This window comes from Aegilops tauschii, chromosome 1 (assembly GCF_002575655.3).
Source record: "Aegilops tauschii subsp. strangulata cultivar AL8/78 chromosome 1, Aet v6.0, whole genome shotgun sequence".
Lineage (NCBI taxonomy): Eukaryota > Viridiplantae > Streptophyta > Magnoliopsida > Poales > Poaceae > Aegilops > Aegilops tauschii.
In genome coordinates this window covers 319949382-319969776 of record NC_053035.3, presented here as the reverse complement: position 1 = coordinate 319969776, position 20395 = coordinate 319949382, and the positions used below count along the sequence as shown (strand labels likewise).

General features: G+C 50.2%; 2 protein-coding genes across 4 annotated transcripts; one reads left to right on the top strand and one right to left on the bottom strand.

The window, feature by feature from the left end:
- Positions 1-6030: 6030 nt before the first annotated feature.
- LOC109766711 (serine/threonine-protein kinase D6PK) lies at positions 6031-8324 on the top strand. The gene is made up of 2 exons (XM_020325492.4): positions 6031-7223; positions 7310-8324. The coding sequence occupies exons 1-2, from the start codon at positions 6175-6177 to the stop codon at positions 8184-8186; spliced, it is 1926 nt and encodes a 641-aa protein (XP_020181081.3). The 5' UTR covers positions 6031-6174; the 3' UTR covers positions 8187-8324.
- A 64-nt stretch (positions 8325-8388) lies between these two features.
- LOC109766712 (ABC transporter E family member 2) lies at positions 8389-13950 on the bottom strand. Of its 3 annotated transcripts, none has more exons than XR_012182541.1 (12): positions 13685-13950; positions 13247-13332; positions 13020-13117; positions 12820-12937; positions 12582-12671; positions 11900-12204; positions 11606-11801; positions 11345-11527; positions 10432-10701; positions 9580-9825; positions 8916-9383; positions 8389-8813 (listed from the first exon to the last, which is right to left on the bottom strand). XR_012182541.1 is itself a non-coding variant. In XM_073497047.1 (12 exons), exons 1-12 carry the CDS (start codon positions 13776-13778, stop codon positions 8762-8764), a joined length of 1854 nt encoding a protein of 617 aa, XP_073353148.1. In that variant the 5' UTR covers positions 13779-13941; the 3' UTR covers positions 8504-8761. The 3 variants fall into 3 exon arrangements, 1 of the variants encoding a protein (XP_073353148.1); XR_012182542.1 differs by having other exon boundaries at positions 11900-12192; positions 13685-13941; XM_073497047.1 differs by having other exon boundaries at positions 8504-8813; positions 8916-9031; positions 13685-13941.
- Between the last annotated feature and the right edge of the window lie 6445 nt (positions 13951-20395).

The window sequence follows — 20395 nt, the reverse complement described above, 5'->3', positions numbered from 1 at the left end:
TGCTTATGCTCATCATGAAGTTGATCCATATTGTGCTTATTGTTTCGTTCTCATTGCAGAAGTTCCTCAAAAAATGTTGCAAGCTTGTGGGCCTGCTTGGGTGTGCCACCTCCTCCGCTGATGTGATTGCTCATGCAGCACCGATGTGTAGCCTCGCTTCATCGAGCCAGGCCGCCTCATCGTCTATGGCGGTTCAAGATGACGAGGAGGAGGGCGAGGACGATGATGATGAAGAGGAAGATGAAGAAGAAGGCGAGGAAGAGGGAGCAGAAGAACATGGTGAAGAAGAGGAAGAGGACGAAGAGGAAGAGGACGATGAGGAGGAGGAGGAGTACGATGATCCCGACGGACCTCCACCAACTAAGACAACCCAGCGTGAGAAGAGAAATGTGCCGAAGAAGGATTGGAAGAGTCCATCCCCGTTTCAGAAAGCGCGTCCTACTCATCACAAGAAGGCGGCCGAGAAGCGATCAAAGAACAACGAGGACCGGACCGCGAAGAGGGGAAGGAAGGACTGAAGTTGTTGCCGTGTCGTTGAACTAAAAACTTGCATGTTTGCTTCGTGAACCATATGGATTTGCTCATGAAACTGTTTCGTTAATTTGCTATGTATAACTTGGTGAAAACCTTTGTGGATGTCTATTTGCTATGTATCCAACCTATCTTATTTATGGATTTGTGGATGTGTTCTTGATATATCATACATATGCTTCATGTTTACAAGTCCTACCGCCATGACACCCGGCGGTAGGGTGCCTCCCCCCCAGCCCCCCTTCTGTGACCAAAACAGCCAGCGGCTCAGCGGTAGGGTTGCACACCCTACCGCTAGGTGTTTTGGCGGTAGGACTTACCGCCGAACGCCCCGGCGGTAGGGTGTGCAACCCTACCGCTGAGCCGCTGGCTGTTTTGGTCATAGAAACATAGCACGCATGCTCCGAACCTACTGCCGCGCCCGATGGCGGTAGGTTGTCATACCCTACCGTCGGCCGCCCTGACGGTAGGGTTTGGGCATTTATAAACCCAGCAGCCGCCCCCAACCCACCCCATCCACTTATCCCCACCCACCCAGCCGCCTTCTTCTTCCTCTCGCCCCTTTTCTCATCTCCTCCACTTCCCCCCTCCGATCTTCTTCGTTTATTCATGGATTTTGCGAATCGAGATGGCTTCGGAAAGAGGAAAGTAAGCTCCTCCCATCCCCAATTAGTTTGAGTCAAATCAATCCGCTTTTTTGTAGCCTAAAAAAGGTTCATGTTCATGTTCAAAATCACGAGGATCCCTAGTTGATATGATGAACCCTAGTTAATATAATGAACCTAGGTGATTGCAATGTGATGAACCTAGTTGATGAACCCTAGGTTTAGTTTTTTTTTTGACCGTATGAGGAATCCTCCCTAGTTGATGAACCCTAGGTTTAGGTTTAGATTTTTTTTTACAAATGTTGAACCATCAACTTCTCAACCATGCAAGTAGTGGATTTGGTTGGAGTAATATGTATGATATGATATTGCATTTGACCCATCTTGATATATGTATTTTATTTAGTTAATGATGAACTTTTGTTATTCATCCATATGTTTAGGTCTGCAACAGTGGCGCAACCATCGCCCATTCATCTCCAACACAACCCTTCTGCCTTGCCACTTCCGTACGTGTACGAGTCCTTCCCCGAGCTTCTGCAACCGGTGGGAGCTTTTTCATACGAGTTCCTAGAGGAGACGAGGGCAGTGCGGTGGCACGAGAGGGAAGAAAGGATCTCCGACGATGTGAAGTGTTGGTCGCAGAGTGTGAAGGAGTTGAAGAGAGTGACTGCAGAGATGGAGGGAGATCCAAGTATCTCCCGTGAACGCCGAGAAGGGACCATTGAAGCTGCCAAGCAGCACTCCAACTGGGAGCTGTGCAATTTGGGCCGGAGGATCTACTTCGAGAGCAATGCGGAGGAGAGAGCCAGGATGCCGCCCCCAAGTGCATCGGCGTTCGATATCATCAGCTAGGGAAGGGCGGAGCGAAAACTCCAGCGGGCAAGGCAAGGTGGGAGTGCTTGGACGGTCGGATGCCGACCAGCGTTCCGCCTCCGCCTGAACCGGTGGATCCACTGCCGTATCTGTCTCCACGGCCAGGCCTAACATACGAGGGGGGAGGTTTATCCGCCCTATAAACTTGTCTTAAGAACTTGTTGCACCGTTTGTTGGCTTTGCGAAAGCTTATTGCGAAACTACTTGCGTTAGTTGGGGTTGTCAAACTATGTGGACAAGTTTGCTATTTGCTATTTCCTACTTATGAATCTATGTGTAAACTGTTTGATATTTGTTATGTCGAACCTTTATTAATATGTGAGCTCATATTTTGCTATTTGTGAAACTATGTGAAACCTGTGACAAAACAAACAATCAATAAAACATGTAAAAACCTAAACCCACGTGACCCTACCGCCAAGCCGTAGGGCGGTAGGGTAAGTCAACCTACCGCCAAGACCTGCGGCGGTAGGGTGTTGCGTTGGCCATTAGGTAACGGCAGTGGGCCGTCCATGCCACCGCCAGAAACCCTGGCGATAGCCTGCGTGACCCTACCGCCGAGCCCTTTGACGGTAGCAAAAGGGTCAGATGTCGAATTTTTTCAAAGGGGGTCAGATCCCGATTTTATTTGACAAAATGGTCAAAACACAAAATTTGGCCAAGAGAGGGGGCGGCCCGCCTATGGCTACTGGTTTGGTTTTTGGTTGTAGTACTCGTTACCAAGCCCGCTACCACCAGTACACTCACATTTTTTTTGACACATTATTGGCGCAAGGGCTCATAATACATACACGTAACGATTTTCTCCCATTAAAAGCACATCGCCGGAAATCCGGAAATTGAATCCTGGTAGGCCGGGGATACCGCTGTTCCTCTAAACATCCAACCACATTCGCATTATACTCACATTGTTAAATGGTAAAATCTCTACTCCTAATGAACGAGTTGGTGAATCGTCTCCGCGGTTTATTTTCGCTGGTTTTTTTTCGTCTCTCCTCCCACCACCCTCTCCCACCCTGGTCCGCGGTTTATTTTCGCTAGTTTTTTCGTCTCTCCTCCCACCACCCCCTCCCACCCTGGTCCATCGGTTTATTTTTCTCTCCACTCTTTATTACAACCAGAACTTTCCTAACGTATAACAAATCACGGATCTAACTTCCTTAAAATATGCAAATCAATCGATTCCTTTTATTGGTTCAATTTGTCTTAGGAAACAAATAACAGATTTTCAGGAAACAAATAATACATTTTAATCTAACTTCCTTACATTATGCAAATCAATCGATTCCTTTTATTGGTTTAATTTGTCTTAGGAAACAAATAACAGATTTTGAGGAAACAAATAATACATTTTAATCTAACTTTCCTAACTTATCTAAATTAATCGATTTCTCTTATTAGTGAAATTTGTTTTAGGAAACAAATAACAGACACGTCACAACTTTTCTCCCAACAAATAGTTTCTTAACATTTGCAAACTTTCCTAATCAGACACGTCACAAACGGGCAGGTACTGATATCACGTTACCAAACAATAAAACCCATTTGCATAGAAATCAGTTCAAAAATCCTAACTTTCCTAAATTTTTACCTTTCCTTGATAACAACCAATATTTCCTATGTTTTCCACCTATTGAAGGAAATCACCCCTCCATCGATATTAGCATTTTTTTTGAAATGAGATCTCTGGGTTATGATTTTTTTTTGCGATTCTTTCCAATTGTGACCTCTCCTTCCACTCCGACTCCTTCTCGCATAAACACCTCCACCACAGCCAGGTGACACCGCCCCAGACCTCCTGCCTCTCCACATCTTCTCCGCCACCTCCTTCTCGTACTCCATTAACAATCCCTCCGCCACATTTGTCCACGGCGGTGTCGAGGGCATGGCGCAGCAGCGTACCAGCGGTAGAGCGGCGCATAGCAGCAGGAAGCAACACGCAGCAGGCGAGGCGAGCGGCCGACGATGGAGGGCAGAGATGCGGCCATCGTGGCTGAGGGAGCGGCCGGCAGAAGATGGCCACGACTGGAGGCGGCGCGAGGCGAGGGCGCGACAGCGGGGCGAGCGAAGGGATAGGCGGCAGCAGACGGGGCGAGTGCAGCCATCGAGAGTGTGGCGCGCGGCCAGGGTGTGTGTCGCGCGGGGCACAGTGGTGCGGTAGCTGCGGCGAGCGTGACGGCAGCGGCGGGCGCGACCGACGTGGTGTAGCACGGGCGTGGGCATGGAGAGGGAGTGGCCCCGCGGGCGCGGAAGAAGAGCGGCAGGCTCGGGCATGGGCGTGCATAGGAGCAGGCATGTGCAACGGGGTCAATCTGAGGAGCTCGGTGGCTACCCCTGCAATGGCCATGGCGGACGGCGGTTCAAGGCCACGGCGAAATACCTAACGAGAGCAAACGAGAGGGAAACAGGGGAAAGGCAAGAGGAGATCATGGCGGTGTCAATGGCGCCCTAGGGGAAGACATGGGAGCTCGGGGCGGCGCGGATCGAACGCCAATGTCGCGGTGGCCCAAGGTTGAGGAAGACGGCAGCGACGTCGATGCGGGGGTGCTGGACTTGATCTCGTTGGCGCAGACGAAGTAGCGAAGGCGTTCGGAGCTCCTCGACAAGCTCCTAGCCCGCAGGGAGGGCAGTGGCCATGTGGACGGGGTCGGTCATGGTGGCCGTGGCATCTGACTTCGTCCAGATCGACGGGATCGAGCGAGCGAGGAGGAGAAGTGGATTTGGGAGGGGGCGTCGAGGAGGAGTGAGGCCATGGGGGCAGGGAAGGAAGGGCGTCACCCTTATCCATTCCCCTTCGATGCCAGCGAGGTGGTCGGGCGGGAGCCCGGCTCTGTAGCGACGCGACTCGGGGAACAGGAGAAGACGACCGCGCGGGGACTGGACCGCTGAGCCGGTTCGGTGGCAAGGCCCGGGGGCAGGGCGAATCCCCTTCTACATCGTCCTTTTGGTTTTTCAATGTATTCTAATATGTTTCTCCTTTTTAACACTGTTTTCTATTATTCTTATCAACTAAATGATCTCTACTCCTAATGTCTCAGTTGGTAGTCTCCGTTCCGGGTTTATTTTCGTCCCACCTCCCGAGTGAGGAAGAGGGGGAGAAAGAGTGAGGAAGAGAGTGTGTGTGTGAGAATTTGATGGTAAAAAAGGTCGTCAATGTCACTTAATATGTATGAGAATATTAAATGTAATATTAACATAATTGATATTGAACTTTTAAAGTTAACGTGGCCCCGTTGCAATGCACGGGCGTTCTTCTAGTAATGTATAAGAAGGAAGTCCATCGGCAAACAAAGCGGAAAGATCCAAGCGCGGAAGCAGCAGAGAAGGACTAGACACGGGCAAATTTGACAAATTTGACCTTTGGACGAAATCAAATCACAGAATGAACTGCCCGTGAAACTATTTCACGCGGCTGACCTTTTTGTGTGACGCCCGACACAAAGGCGCCACACTATATTGTGCAACGCCTCACAGATAGGCGCTACACGCCTGGCCAGCGTTGCACCCCAGACTGCCTAAAAATTGCTAAGTCATTGTGCAGAGCCTAAGAGCTAGGCGCTGCACTGTATAGTGTGGCGCCTAGCTCTCAGGCACTGCACTAGTGGTTGCACTACAAAATGAAGCAACCACTAGTGCAACGCCTAGAAGCTAGGCGCTACACTGTATAGTGCGGCGCCTAGCTCTCAGGCGCTACACACTGACTTAATAATTTTCGGATCACACGGGTGCGACGCTGGCCAGGCGTGTAACGCCTATCCGTGAGATGTTGCACAGTGTAGTGTGGCGCCTTCGTGTCGGACGTCACACAAAAAGGTCAGCCACGTGAAATAGTTTCACGGACAGTTCATTATGTGATTTGATGTTGTCCATAGGTTAAATTTGTCAATTTTGCCCTAGACACGACCCAGCCAGTACTACCACTATTACTAATACTGCCTCGCCTGCTCTGCCCTGCCATCATTGTCTCGCAACACACACAAGAGAGAGAAGAAGAAGAAGAAGACGCGCTCTCCCCGCTACGAATTACGCGCGGCCCGGCAGTTGTGTGATTGTGTCCCCTCCCCCCTCCCCCCAACTTCTTTTGTCATCCTCCCGTTACTACACCACACCACCTCCATTACTCGCTCAAGGACAAGGAGTCAGCCAAGCAAAGGAGCGAGCGATGCAGTCATCTCGCCCTCCACCGCACGCCAAGCCGCCGAGGTCAGCCCCGGGCCACGCGCGCTCCCGCTCCCAGCTCGCCCAGGTGCGCCCGGATCCCGCCCACGACTTCGAGTTCCGCTTCGACTTCCTGCCCGACGCCTTCCGCTTCGACATGGACGGCGGCGCCGCCAAGCCGGCGGCACCCGCGCCCGCGAAGGATAAGGAGGAGGTCCTTGTTGCGTTCGACAAGGTGAGGCTCAGCATTGCGTCCAGCGAGGGCGAGGAGGAGGACGACGACGGGGCGCCGCCGAGGAGCTCCTTCTCCGGGGCCAGCCACCCGCCGGAGCCGGTCGACGAGATGGACCCCGTGCTCGTAGCCGTGGACCACGGGCGGGGCGACAAGAAGGCGCCGCCTACGCCGGCAGCCAAGCCGGTCATCGTGTGGGACGCGTCCCCGCCGGTGAGCGCCGCGGCGAGCCCGCACAGCAGCATGGGCGACAGCTCCTCCGGCGGCGGGGCGGTCACGGCCACCTGCACCAGCATGGCGCCCAGCTGCACCGTCACGAGCCGCAGCGCCAAGACCAGCGTCAGCAGCAGCGCGGCCAGCGACTGGAGCAACGGCACGGCCGGCGCCGGCGGGAGCGGCGGCGTGGGCGGGAAGCCCCACAAGGGGGGCGACCCTAGGTGGAAGGCGGTCCTGGCGGCGCGCGCGCGGGACGGGCCCCTCGGGATGGGGGACTTCCGGCTGCTCCGCCGGCTCGGCTGCGGAGACATCGGGACGGTGTACCTCTCCGAGCTCAGCAAGGGCGGCGGCGGCGCGGCGAGGGCGCCGTGGTTCGCCATGAAGGTGATGGACAAGGCGTCGCTGGAGAGCCGCCGGAAGCTGAGCCGCGCGGAGACGGAGCGTGAGATCCTGCAGCTGCTGGACCACCCCTTCCTCCCCACCCTCTACGCCCACTTCGAGACCGACAAGTTCGCCTGCCTCGTCATGGAGTTCTGCCCCGGCGGCGACCTCCACGCCCTCCGCCAGCGCCAGCCCGGCAAGCTCTTCCCCGAGCACGCCGCAAGGTACGGTTTCGATGCATCTTGCAGCTGATCTGTGGACCAAATTCGCGTTCCAAGCATGTGACATTCTCCTTCGCTCGTTCGCTCAGGTTCTATGCCGCCGAGGTGCTCCTTGCGCTGGAGTACCTGCACATGCTCGGGGTGGTGTACCGGGACCTGAAGCCGGAGAACGTGCTCGTCAGGGACGACGGCCACGTCATGCTCTCCGACTTCGACCTCTCCCTCCGCTGCGCCGCCTCGACGACGCTGGTCCGGCCGTCGCTGCCCTGCAGCGCCTCCGGCCCCAACGGCGGCGCCTGCATCCAGCCCACGTGCTTCATGCCCAAGCTCTTCGGCGGCCGGAGCAGCAAGAAGAGCGCCTCCGCGGCCTCCAGATCGAAGAGCGGCGACCAGCAGCAGGGCGCCATGCCGGAGCTCGTCGTGGAGCCGACCGGCGCGCGGTCGATGTCGTTCGTGGGCACGCACGAGTACCTGGCGCCGGAGATCATCAAGGGGGAGGGCCACGGCAGCGCGGTGGACTGGTGGACGTTCGGCGTGTTCCTGCACGAGCTCATGTACGGCAAGACGCCGTTCAAGGGGCAGACGAACCGGGCCACGCTGTTCAACGTCGTCGGCCAGCAGCTCCGGTTCCCGGAGGGCGGCCCGCCGACGAGCGGCGCCAGCAAGGACCTCATCAGGGGCCTGCTGGCCAAGGAGCCCCAGGGCCGGCTCGGCGTGAAGAGGGGAGCGGCCGAGATCAAGCAGCACCCCTTCTTCGAGGGTGTCAACTGGGCGCTCATCCGGTGCAGCACGCCGCCCGGCGTGCCCAGGCCCGTGGAGCCCATCGCCGTCGCAGCAATGCCGGCGAAGTCGGCGTCCATGGACAGGGTGGAGACGAATTACAACAGCAGCAAGAGGACGCCAGCAGGGCCAGGGGCAGACCATGTGGAGTCTGGAGGGAAGTTCCTCGACTTTGAGTTCTTTTAGTTAGGGAATTTGAGTTGAAAATTTGAAAATGTATCTCTTGTGTTTTTAACCTTAGAAATACTTGCTGTGGTCTGAGCTGCAGCTGTAGCTCCATAGTGTCAGTATTTGGTAATGACATACATGACCAGTTTTATTTAATCTTGTAGCTTTCCTGAGCTTGTATAACATGCTAATCAGGTCAGGCCTCATGCCGAACAGGGGATTTTCAAGTGAAATTCATGCATTCCAAAGATATGCAATGCTATATTTTGCAAATTATTAAAAAAGGTCAAACCCAGTGCTAGAAGCTCCTCCACCAGGTGGGGTCTGCCGAAAGATTATACGAGGCATAGACTTGCCCCTCGGCAAATTCTTATATGATTTTTCTTGAAAATAGTAGGCAGATTATGAGTTCGATGTTCACCAGGAAAACCCACTGCTTGTATTTCATACCTGAATACAAGCTATGGGGCAAAAAACCTGGTACAAACCTATTACAGAAAACGTAGTAGTCGCGTAAGTTCAAGCAACACCCAATTTTTTCTTCAGAGAAAAGCCCAAGCAGTTCTCAGCTCGGTGCCGAGGCTTCGACAACATCAAACGTGTTGCTTCATCTCACAGCATCCTGCAATGACTGTGGCCGAAGCCCTGAAACCAAAAAGGTTGGTAGATTAATTAAAGGTAAAGCGCATACATGAATGGTGCAATCATAATGCAGCCATGGTGCTTGACAGTGCTCGGATTCCTTACCGACAGAACACTCCAGGTTCAGGAGGGGTTCGAAAGGTTGGGATTACTTCTTCTGGCGCAGGCTCCTTGATCCGATCCAACCTTGCAGCACTTCCTGCTTCCCTTTCTCTGCATTCCTTCACCAGATTCCATGGGAGGTTAGCATGCTCCGCCTGCTGGCGGCGTTGGCCTGTCTCCTTGCTCCGACGTCCTCCATGTTGTCTTGCTCCTCGAGACGCTCCAGCCGTCGCTCCCTTGCCGTGTCTCGCCTCCCCTTTGGACAAATCCAGTTCAGTTTCTTCTCCAGCAACAAGCAACCCAGGCAGAGTGCGTTGCAGTTGCAACGGTACCAAAGTATCAACCGTGGTGCCTGTATCACAGGTAGTAGTAGGACCCTACAGACTTTTGTTCTTTGTCTTTCGTAGAGTCCAGCTTGTTTATCCGCGGCCTATAGTTGGTTGGGTCTCTTCTGAACGTGATGTCAAGTTGCTGCCACAAGACAATGTTGAACAAAAGAAAGAAAATTTAGTAGATGAAAACCACCAACTGAAGTTTTTTTTATTCTGAGAGATTAAGGAACAAATAGGTCCAAATTCAGAGTTGAAGTTTGGAAATAAGAAACCATCTTGAGCTAGTGCTGTGATTATAACTTTTGTTGATTATAACTCTGGGTAGCTGCACTTACCGATAGGAATTTATTCATCCCAGATAGTAAAGTCTGAGGCGCATTAGCAGTACAGTCTACAGAAGGCCGTCCCTCGTAAACGATAACCTTGTCAGCTAAGTAGGTTGCCATGATGAAGTCATGCTCAACAACAAATGCGGTTTTCTTTGCATGAAGGATGAATCTTTTGATAACCTTTGAGGCAACAATACGCTGCTCTGAATCAAGAGATGCACTTGGTTCATCGATCAGATATATATCTGCAGGCTGAACAACGACTTCAAAGTTAGGATCCACAAGCTGACAGCATTTACATTCTTAGTCCAAATAAACACAAGCATATGATTGACAGGTTGAAGCTGTGTGCACACATGGACGAAGGGCCAAATACTTTGTAACTGGTATATACTGCAATCCCACTTAAGCAGGGGGAAGTACATATAGATTGTGGAACATGCATGTAGTATCCAAAATAGTAATGATTTTAAAAGACAATAGTAACAAAAGCAAAAGGGAAAAAGTATATTAAGTACATAAAATACGTAAAAGGCACACTCAGGCAAAGAGCAGTACATACCGATAGTAGGACATACATATGGTATCGATAAACAATTTTACATAATACAGTAACAAAAACAAAAGGCAAAATAAGCACAGTAAGTACTCCCTCTGTAAAGAAATATAAGAGCGTTTAGATCACTACTTTAGTGATCCAAACGCTCTTATATTTGTTTACGGAGGGAGTATTAAATATGCAAAAATGGTATGCCCTGAAGTTCTGAATCTTTTGAACACCACAGAACAAGGAAACAATATATATGTATCTAAAGAAAAATATATTTCATGAGAAGTTCAGGCAAAAGAAGGAAATACCTTTCCAAGGCAAAGGCATAATGCCACTCTTTGGCGTTCTCCACCTGATAAATTTGTAACTTGCCAGTCCATGAGTTGCTCAATTTGTAGTGGTTTAATGACATCAGACCTAAATTGAGGATGAGCACATGAATCCGGTATTTTCTGATGAAGCAATTGACTCACTGTACCCTGGAATTTTGTTTCAAGCTGCTGAGGCTTGTGGGACACATAAAATTTAGGAATTTCAATCTCAGCTCCTTCCACAGTATCCGGCTTCAGCCGCCCAGCCTGTACAGTCATAACAAACAATGAATACTACAAGATACCAGATGTCTAATCCATTGGATGGAAACAGATTACTTCTTTTATCGAGATTAACTATGCATGACTTAAGGAATCTTGCAAATCACTATAAAATCAGATGACATCCAGTGCATCATCATCACGAGGACTGGTAAAACCTTAATTTTGATAAAATGCACACTTTCCAGGAAGCTGACAGTAATAAAAGACATTTTTGACTTAGAAATGTAGAAATGAGAAGTACAATGCATCAAACTGAGATCAGAATCTCAATTAACAGCAAACTCAATTGTACCATTATGTTTCCATCAGCACCAATTTCACGTTAGCGAAAAAACAGTAAATTTTGACACGGGTCATCTTTATACAAAACTTAGTGCTGATATGGCACTCTAGAACCAGAACCGTTAGCATGCTTATAGTACTAGTAGTAGACACACCATTACTTATTGCAACCTTGATATGGATCCTCGTGGTATATGCCATGAGGACAAAATTTCGATTTTATATCAATTTATATTTCCACTGTTTGCATTCATTCCAAGACTCTCGATGACTTGAACGATAAAAATGTCAATAGAGAGATCAGAAATGGGAGGTGGTGAGCAAGGAGTGGAGATAGACATACCAGCATTTTGATGAATGTAGTTTTCCCTGTCCCGTTCTCACCAAGCATCACAACAATCTGAGAATCAGTGAATTCACCTTCCATGACAGTGAGCTTGAAATTTCCAATTGTTTTGCTCATGGTAGGGTACTTGTACCGCTGGTACGTCTCAATCTCTTCAGCATTTTCCTGGGCTTCAACAATCTGAAAGTCGGCACTAACATAAGAACAAACTTCATCCTGAACAAGGTTCTTAAATGCTGTGTGCATATGTTAGCTTACCTTAAATGTAAGTGATTCATCTTGGAACCGAAGATTTTCTGTTGGAACAAATCCAGCCAGGAAAACATTGATACCTTCTCGGACTGAAAATGGCAGCGTAACTACACCAAATGCTCCTGGTTTCCCATATGAACAGCAAATGAAATCGGACATGTAATCCAAGACACTCAAATCATGTTCCACAACGATTACATAGCTGAAAACAGGGCCAGAACGTGAGCAGCTGATACTGAATTTCTTAAAGCTTATAGTTCAGAGTATTAGAAGATAATCATGGTAACAAATATGCATTACCTGTTTGCTCTAAGCAAGGACCTAATGACTTGTGCAGCTTTAAGCCTCTGCTTGACATCGAGGTAAACTGATGGTTCATCAAACATGTAAATTTCTGCACTTTGTGCAGCAGTGCCTGCTATGGCAAATCTCTGCAGCTCACCACCAGAAAGATCTTCTACATTCCGGTCCAGAACTTGGTTCAATTCAAGGTCAATGCACAATTGAGCTTTAACACCCCTCTGGTCTAACTTGTCAAGTAGTTGACCGACATTCCCTTGAACTGCTTTCGGAATGCTTTCAACGTCTTGACGCTTTATGATTGCCTAGAGAAGTAGAGTGGGATCAGAAATGTTCAATAGTGAAAACCACAACACATAACCGTATACTGAAACAGGCTGTCATAATATGCCATAATATGTGTCATGAAGTAATTAAGAGCACAGTAACAGCTCCAGGACCTCAACAATATTAGAGTAGGTACACTCTTATGGCTGAATGTATAGGTGGAAGAGAACATTGCTACTAGCCTACTTCGATTGAATATTTGGGTGTACCGAAGATGCTTTATAACAATGTATATGATGGTACAGAACAGAAAATCAACACAGCAAGTGTGCTGTGATTGTAAAGAGGACATCGAGAGCTTCCTATATATGTGTCTCAGTGTCTGAACGACCTAACATAATGAGCAAAAAAGCACCTTGAGATTATCCTCCAACAGGCGCGTAAAGTAATTCTGAAGTTCAGACCCCCGGAAGTATGTAAGGATTTCCTGCCAGTCAGGTGGATTCTGCAAAACAAAAGAAGATACAAAGCTAAATAACAATCGCTTGTGCAGTTCATAGAAGGGCGAAACAAAACAAACTTTTTATCCCAAAAGAAAACTGGGGTGGTAGCAACACATGGAAAAGAAACAAGGTAGGAGACAGGGATTATACATCGAATTTCCCCAAATTAGGTTTCAACTTGCCACATAACACCTTAAGTGCAGTCGACTTTCCAATTCCATTGGCTCCAACAAGGCCCAAAACCTGGCCAGGTCTTGGAACAGGCAACCTGCAAGCGCTAGATCATCACTAATTCTGGATAAGGGTAGCTTCAAGCATAACAGATGACAGCAACCTTTCGAGCAAATTACCTGTGCAATTTGAAGGTATTTGGGCCATAGCGATGGGTGGTATCTTTGTCCAGATCTTTTGGGAGGTTGATGATCTGAATGGCACCGAATGGGCATTTCTGAAGCAAAGGTTTGCAGACAGCACAAGTGCATGAGAAGACAATTATACCTACACAGTACATACACATAGGAACCACCCATTTTAACAGCTACACTACATTGATCAAGCCTAATTACAAGGCATGTACCTTGACGCAAATACCACAACCAATGCACAGCTCTTCGGAGATGAACGCGGTCTTGGACTCCGGAGTAACTTCAATGCAATGCTTCCCTGCACAGGAAACCATCATCTTATGACGTTGTCATAACAATCCAGTTGAAGGCAGTAGAGGACTTTCTAAGCATGCTGAAGAGAAGCGTAGAATTGGTGCACATCACATATAATAATCATGTCAAAACAACTATTAGCCAGTGGGGTCGATCGTGGGGAATTCGATTCCCGAGCCGCCGGGGCGTAAACAAGTTGATTATGGTCAGCAAATTGAGAGCTCATAGAAATCGAGGCTGTGCCCAACGAGCACAGGAAGGAGCTCATCGATCAGCGCCGGCCAAATCGAGACGACGAGGCGAAGGGCAGATTTAGGGCTTTACACGAGAGAGAGTACGGGCTGATGGGTCCTCACCGGTCTTGACGACGGGGCAGCTCTTCCGGCACTCCTGGCGGCACTTCTTGGGCTTGCACCTATCCTCGTTGATGATCGCGATTCGCGCCGCCATCTGGGATCGCGATTCGCGCCGCCATCTGGGATCGCGGTGGAGAGAGCCCCGGCGGCGGCGTTCGACCGAGTTGGGGACGTACGCGGAGGCGGAGGCGGTCAGACCTTTGTGGCTTTAGACCAGCTTCTGAAACAAGCACAAGAGTTTTTACACGCGTGATCAGAGTCGGTTCAACAGACGCCTCTCCTCTTACCCACGAAATTAGGAACTGGTCAAGGCGGCTACTTCGGGCATCCTACCCCATAATTTTTCTTCGAAAATGTTAACGCCCACACATGTGGGTGTTAGCCATCTCAACCACATGTCACCATCGCCGTCCAGCAGTATATGCACAAATCTTGGCATGTTTTGACCGATTTTATATGCCACGTAGGACAAGGCGCGTGTGTGGTGTGTTAGAGAGGTCGCCCACACACCCGTTTTACCACACGGAGGGACCGGTGTGTGGGCGTTTAGCAGTTCGCTCACACACCAGTTTTCAGTCACGCACAAGGGCTGGTGTGTGGGCGTTTGTCATCTCGCCCACACGCCCGCCTCCTCTCCCACACCCAAGCTGCCAGTTGCCATGCGTTTTGCAGTGTACATGGCAACTGCCCTAGTGTGATTGCAAGAAGATGGCAACTCTCTTTTTTTTTACCCCGAACATGTCAGTTGCCATATATTTTGCATGGTACATGGCAAACTGCCCTAGCGTGCACGTAAGCAGATGACAACTCTTTCTTTTTACATGGCAACTGTCCTAGCGTGCTTGTGAGCACATGGCAACTCTCTCTTTTACCCGAACATGTTTTTTTTGCCATGCCTTTTTTTGTAGCGCTACATGGCAACTGTCTAGTGTTAGTAGGTGCCAACTCCTAAAGTTTTGAAATCATGGCAACCGCTGTAGACCAGACCACACCTGGCAACAGCTGTAGTTGTCCAAAAAAAGGCAATCTGGAACTTTGACCTGAGATGGCAACTGCAGTTGAGCAAACATGGCAACTGTAGTTGTCCGATATGGCAACCGTAGTTCAGCGACATGGCAACTGCACTTAAACGAACATGGACGAGGGTCCGGCCCATGGCAACTGCGCGCGCGCGGTAAAGTGTCACGTGGGGCGTGCGGGACCACGAGGTACGAGGCCTGACGTACCGGGCGTGTGGGCGTTATCTATTTTGCCCACACGCACGCATGTAAGAGGGACCGGGAGGGAAAAAAGAGGCGTGTGGGCGCTAGTTGTTTTGCCCACACACAGGCGTGTGGGCTGGTCCTCTTAGGCACCACACAGAATGTGTGGGCAGATCCCTTAACGCCCACACGTGTGGCAGTTAGCGGCGTCCTTTTTCTTTTGGGCACTGAGAGGCGCCGGCGCGCCGGCCCAAATTTGGGCCGGTCGCACCGCAGCCCCACGATATATCTGTGGGCAGCCGTTAGATCTGCCACCTATGTCGTCTTGCTCCTTCCCCTCGATTCTTCCTTTCTCTAGCGCACCAGAGCCGAACCAAATAGCGCGCACGAGAGAATCCCCCTCCCCCCTTCCCGACGACCCCCAACACTGATGACCTCGTCAGCTCGTTGTTGCTCGCCATTCTCAATCCCAAACAGCCGCAGTTCCAGGAGACGATTGCAACACCGGTGCTCGCTAGTCCGCTCGATGCAACAAAAATGTGGTGTCCGATCCAGCAAAATCGACCTCCGGTTGCGGCTTTTCAGTGAAAGTCGTCGTTGTGGTTGTTTGCAGATAAGGGTAGTAGCAAACAAAACATCGGTTCCAACAAAAAAATCGCCGGTTCCAGCAAAAAAAGGCATGGTAGCAAAACTCGAATACAGTGGTAGCAAAAACAAAGACGGTGGTAGCAAATTTGGAGTGTTTCCAAAGTAAAAAAAGATGGATCCGGCAAAAAATCGAAAGACGTTGCTGGTAGCTAGTTGTAGCAAATTTGGGCGCCGGTTGTAGCTTTCCTGCTGCCGGTTGCAGCAAAAAACACAGCATTGTCACCGCCGGCCACACTTCATTGTCATGGTTGTAGCAAATCTGGGCGCCGGTTCCAACATCTCCGGCATACGCTTCCAGCAAAACGGGGAGCCGGTTCCAGCACCAGTGGCCCCCCGCGGCGGCAACTTCTCTGGCAGCCGGTTGCAGCTCTGCCACCGATGGTTGTAGCTCCTATGGTAGCCAGTTGTAGCTTTCCCGTCGGCGTGGCGCCGTCGGATGCAGCTTAAATCCACCAACGGGTTTGGGCTACACCAAACTGGGGTTACAGCTCCTTGCCGCCGCGCGCAGCAAAATCGACGGTGGCTCATTCCACCATGGCATCGAACGGCCATGGTGCAGGCTTGCAGCAGCACGCCGCATGGCACGGCACCTGTGTCGATCTGCGATAGCACAGCATCGGTGTCCCTCCAGCACTCGCCCGTTCCTCGATGCAGTACGAGGTGCCATGGATTTGGGGAGAAGAAAAGCAGAGGAGGGATGTGTATGGATAAAGAACGAGTGGGCTGCTAGATTTGGGGAGAAGAAAAGCAGAGGAGGGATGCATCTGGATAGAAATGAGTGGGCTAGAATAGCTTCACGTGAAAGGATAAGGTGGGGAGGGCTCGAGCGGTGCGTGGGACCCGCGACACGCATTAAGCACGCGAGCATCCGATGCAACACTTCGCCGGCGCACCATCTCCAAACATTTACCTTTTCTTTTTTATAAGAAACGATTGTAATAAGAGTTTATATCAAGGGCACATCTAAATTCCTTCAGGCTTGGCCGACCGAAGCTTGGGCTGGCCAGCTTCGGCGGGTCGAGCCCGCGTCGTTGGATCTATTTGAATCGTAGCGCCACGTTGAGCCACCTCATTCCACGCCCAACAAAACCCATGGATGTGAGGGACCCACGCACCGCGACTTCTTTTCTTATCCACTTGATACCCATTCTGCTCCTTCTCAGCGCAGACCCCCCACTTCATCGCTCCTAATCCTATCGTCGGTCATCAACGTCGAGTGACCTCACCCCTTCTCACCTCTTGTTCGCAAACACGTGAGTCACCGGTGCACCCGACCAGGGAGGAGTGCGCAGCCGAGCACGCTCGTCGGCAGGGCCGCTGGCAGCTGGGTCCGCTCCTCTCCGTGGCCACAGCCGGATGCGGTAATCTCCATGGCCAAGCCGCAATCGACCACGTTGAAGGTGTTTTTTCTGCCGGAATCAAGTTTTTTTCTGCAACCATGATTTTTTTTCTGGAGTGTAAGGGCATCCTTTGCCTTAGGGTTTTGGTGATGATGACAACACACGTGGACTAATCGTGCGCCATAGTTTTCTCGGGTACACTCTGTGTGGCGCAAGATGGTTAGGTTTTCCCTCTATGCGGAAAAGATCGAAGACGGAGTTTCCGACGTTTTATTTCCTTTGGTCGTAGGATATCCGTACTATTAAGAGGGAATCCACATCGGAAGTTATTGGGTGAATCCTTCACGTACACATTCTATGCACCCACCATATACCCTCCGTTCGAGGAGAGAGAGGTTCCCCATCCTCTGTTCTGTGCAGTCCTGCTCCTGGCGGTTATACCGCTTCTTTGAGCGGTTGTACCACTGGCCGGTAGTTCCGGTCCTACCACCGCCCCTAGTACCGCTCAGGGGTGACTACCTTCTATATCGGGTGCGGTTGTAGACCAGTGGTGGAACGGTAGTTCCAGTTTTTCTTGATAAACCGGTACTACCGGTGGTCAGGGCGGTAGTACCGCCTCAGACCCCCACCGCCCAGGGAACTGCTGGCCCAGCGGTAGTTCCGGTCCAACCACCGCTCCAACTACCGGCCTGAGGGGTTTACTTTCTGTATATGGCCCGGTAGTTTGAGCGGTGGCTGTGCGGTAGTTTCGTTTTGTTTCGATAAACCGGTACTACCGGGTGCGCCACCGGAAGTTTCGCTCCCTTGCATTTCTGCACATAACGGTTGGATCTTGAGGGGCCTATTTAAGGAGGTGCTTCTCCTTCCTCCCACCTACCTCTTGCCTCTCTCTCTCCTCCATTACTGCCATTAAAGCTTCCTTGCCCGATCTCTCTCTAGCCACTCAAACTCGTTGATTTGCTAGGGATTGAAGGAGGAGACCTAGATCTACACTTCCACCAAAGGATATTTGATTCCCCCATACTTTCTTGTGTGGATTTTGTTACTCTTGGGTGCTTGGGCGCCCTAGATGGAAGAGGTGTGGTGAAGCTCCGGGGTTTCGTTGGGAGCCTCCAATTAAGTTGTGGAGAGTGCCTCAACCTTGTTTGTAAAGGTCCGGTTGCCGCCTTCAAGGGCACCAATAGTGGATTCACGGCATCTCGCATTGTGTGAGGGTGTGAAGAGAATATGGTGGCCCTAGTGGCTTCTTGGGGAGCATTGTGCCTCCACAGCGCTCCAACGGAGACGTACTTCCCCTCAAAAGGAAGGAACTTCGGTAACACATCCTCGTCTTCACCGGCTCCACTCTTGGTTATCTCGTGCCTTTACTTGTGCAAGCTTATTTGTGTTATATCCCTTGCTTGCTTGTGTGCTTGTTGTTGTTGCATCATATAGGTTGCTCACCTAGTTGCATATCTAGACAACCTACTTTGATGCAAAGTTTAATTTGGTAAAGAAAAGCTAAAAATTGTTAGTTGCCTATTCACCCCCCTCTAGTCAACTATATCGATCCTTTCAATTGGTATAAGAGCCTCGTCTCTTTATTAAGGACTTTGTCGTCCGAAGAGTATGGTTGACACCATAGACGGTGTGGAGGAGCACTCCGGTGCGAATCCGTTCTCGTCTACTGCTGATGGGGGAACTGCGGTCTCTCGTGAGGAATTCAATGTGGCTTTGGACACATTGAAACCTCCATGACGACCGAGGTTGAAAGCATGTTTAATAAATTCATAGAAGGGCTTAAATTATCCACCGCACCTTTAAAAGTGGGTGATCCCACTAACAAGGTGACGGATGCTAACTCCGACAAGGGGGAAGCTACTAGTGAAAAGGCTCCTTCTTCTAGTGGTAAAAATGGGACCGGCATCTTTGCCCATGTGGAACCTCCACTTGTTTATGGTGGACCGATTCCTTCCACTCATTTGAATCATGCCGGTCCTCCCCCTAAGATTGTGAAAAATGAGGACTTTGATTCTTGGGTTTATCGCTTTAAGCGTCATTTAAATCATGTGAATACAAACCTTTGGAGAATCATTGAAGAAGGTTTCTATCCGCATGACCGAAGCAACTTCACCCCTAGAGAAGCCGCGGATAATCAATTTAATGAGAATGCTCTCTTCATCATCCAAGATACAATTCCACCCGAAGATCTTCCTCATCTTCGGCCCTTCGCCATGGCAAAAGATGCATGGCATTGTGTTGTTTCCCTCTACCAGGGAAGTGCAAGCATTCAATGCTCCAACTATGAAGTGGTGCAAGATGAAGCCGATGAGTTTGCAATGAAAGAAGATGAAGAACCTCGTGAGCTTTATCGGAGAGTAACCAAACTCGCGATCTCTCTCCGAGATCATGGGAGCAAGGACACGGATGACAATTGGATAAAGCGCAAATTCCTCAAGGCAATGATGCCTTACCACAAGGCCATGTCCTCCGTCATTCGTCAAAGGCCGGACTTCCACACATTGTCCTCAAGTGAATTGTTGGATGAGTTTGTGGCTATGAGCATCTTGGACAAGACCGCCGACAATGCGGTGCTACGTTCTCAAAGAGCCAAGAAGCCCAACCTTGCATTGAAGGCCAAGGTTAGTGTGGAAGAAGAAGAAGAAGAGGAAAGCAACCCCGAAGATACAAAGTATGCCTATCATGAACACATGGCTCTTGCTTCAAGGCAATTTTGGAGCAAGAAGAACACAAGGCCCAACTTCAACAAGAGCAACTCAAGTGGCGCGAAGGTCAAGCAACGAGTGAGGACTTGCTATAATTGTGGCAATGTGAGCCATTTTGTTGCGGAATGTCCCTATGAGAAGAGGGAAGACAATGGTGGCAAGTTCATCCGAAAGGACAAGGCCAAGTCTTTCCCCAACAAGAGCAACTTCACCAAGAAGACTCCTCCCAAGGCGTTGGTTGTCCAAGAAGAGTACAATGAGGATGATGATGATGAAGATGGTGAGTCAGTTTCCATGGCCTCCGTTGCCATTGCGACAACTCCACGGGTGTCTCTCTTCGACTCACCCAATGAGAGCATCACCGCCAAGTGCCTCATGGCTAAAGCCACCAACAAGGTAACTCCCAACATCAAAACTACCATCATTAATAATCCTTCTTTGACGGATTGCATTGATGAACATGAGGGTTCTAGTGTGGAGGAGAATGAGTTTGAGTCTTTTATGAGTAAACTCAAGGTCAAATCCAAGAAGCACTTCGTTGCTCTCTTGGAACAACTTGGTGAAGCCAATGACATGGTCGAGGCTCACGAAGATACCATCTCTAAGATGGAGGGGCATAGTCGTGACTATGCCGATGAGATCTCGGATCTTTCCAATGCTCTTGAGGAAGAGCGTGGTCTTAGTTTGGCTCTTGAGGAGTCACACAACGATGATCATGCTAAGTTAAAGAAAGATCTTGATCATGCTCTTGTTGTCTCTCGTGTGCTAACCTCCGAGAAGGCCAAGCTTGGGGTTGATCTTGCTAGACTCAAAGAG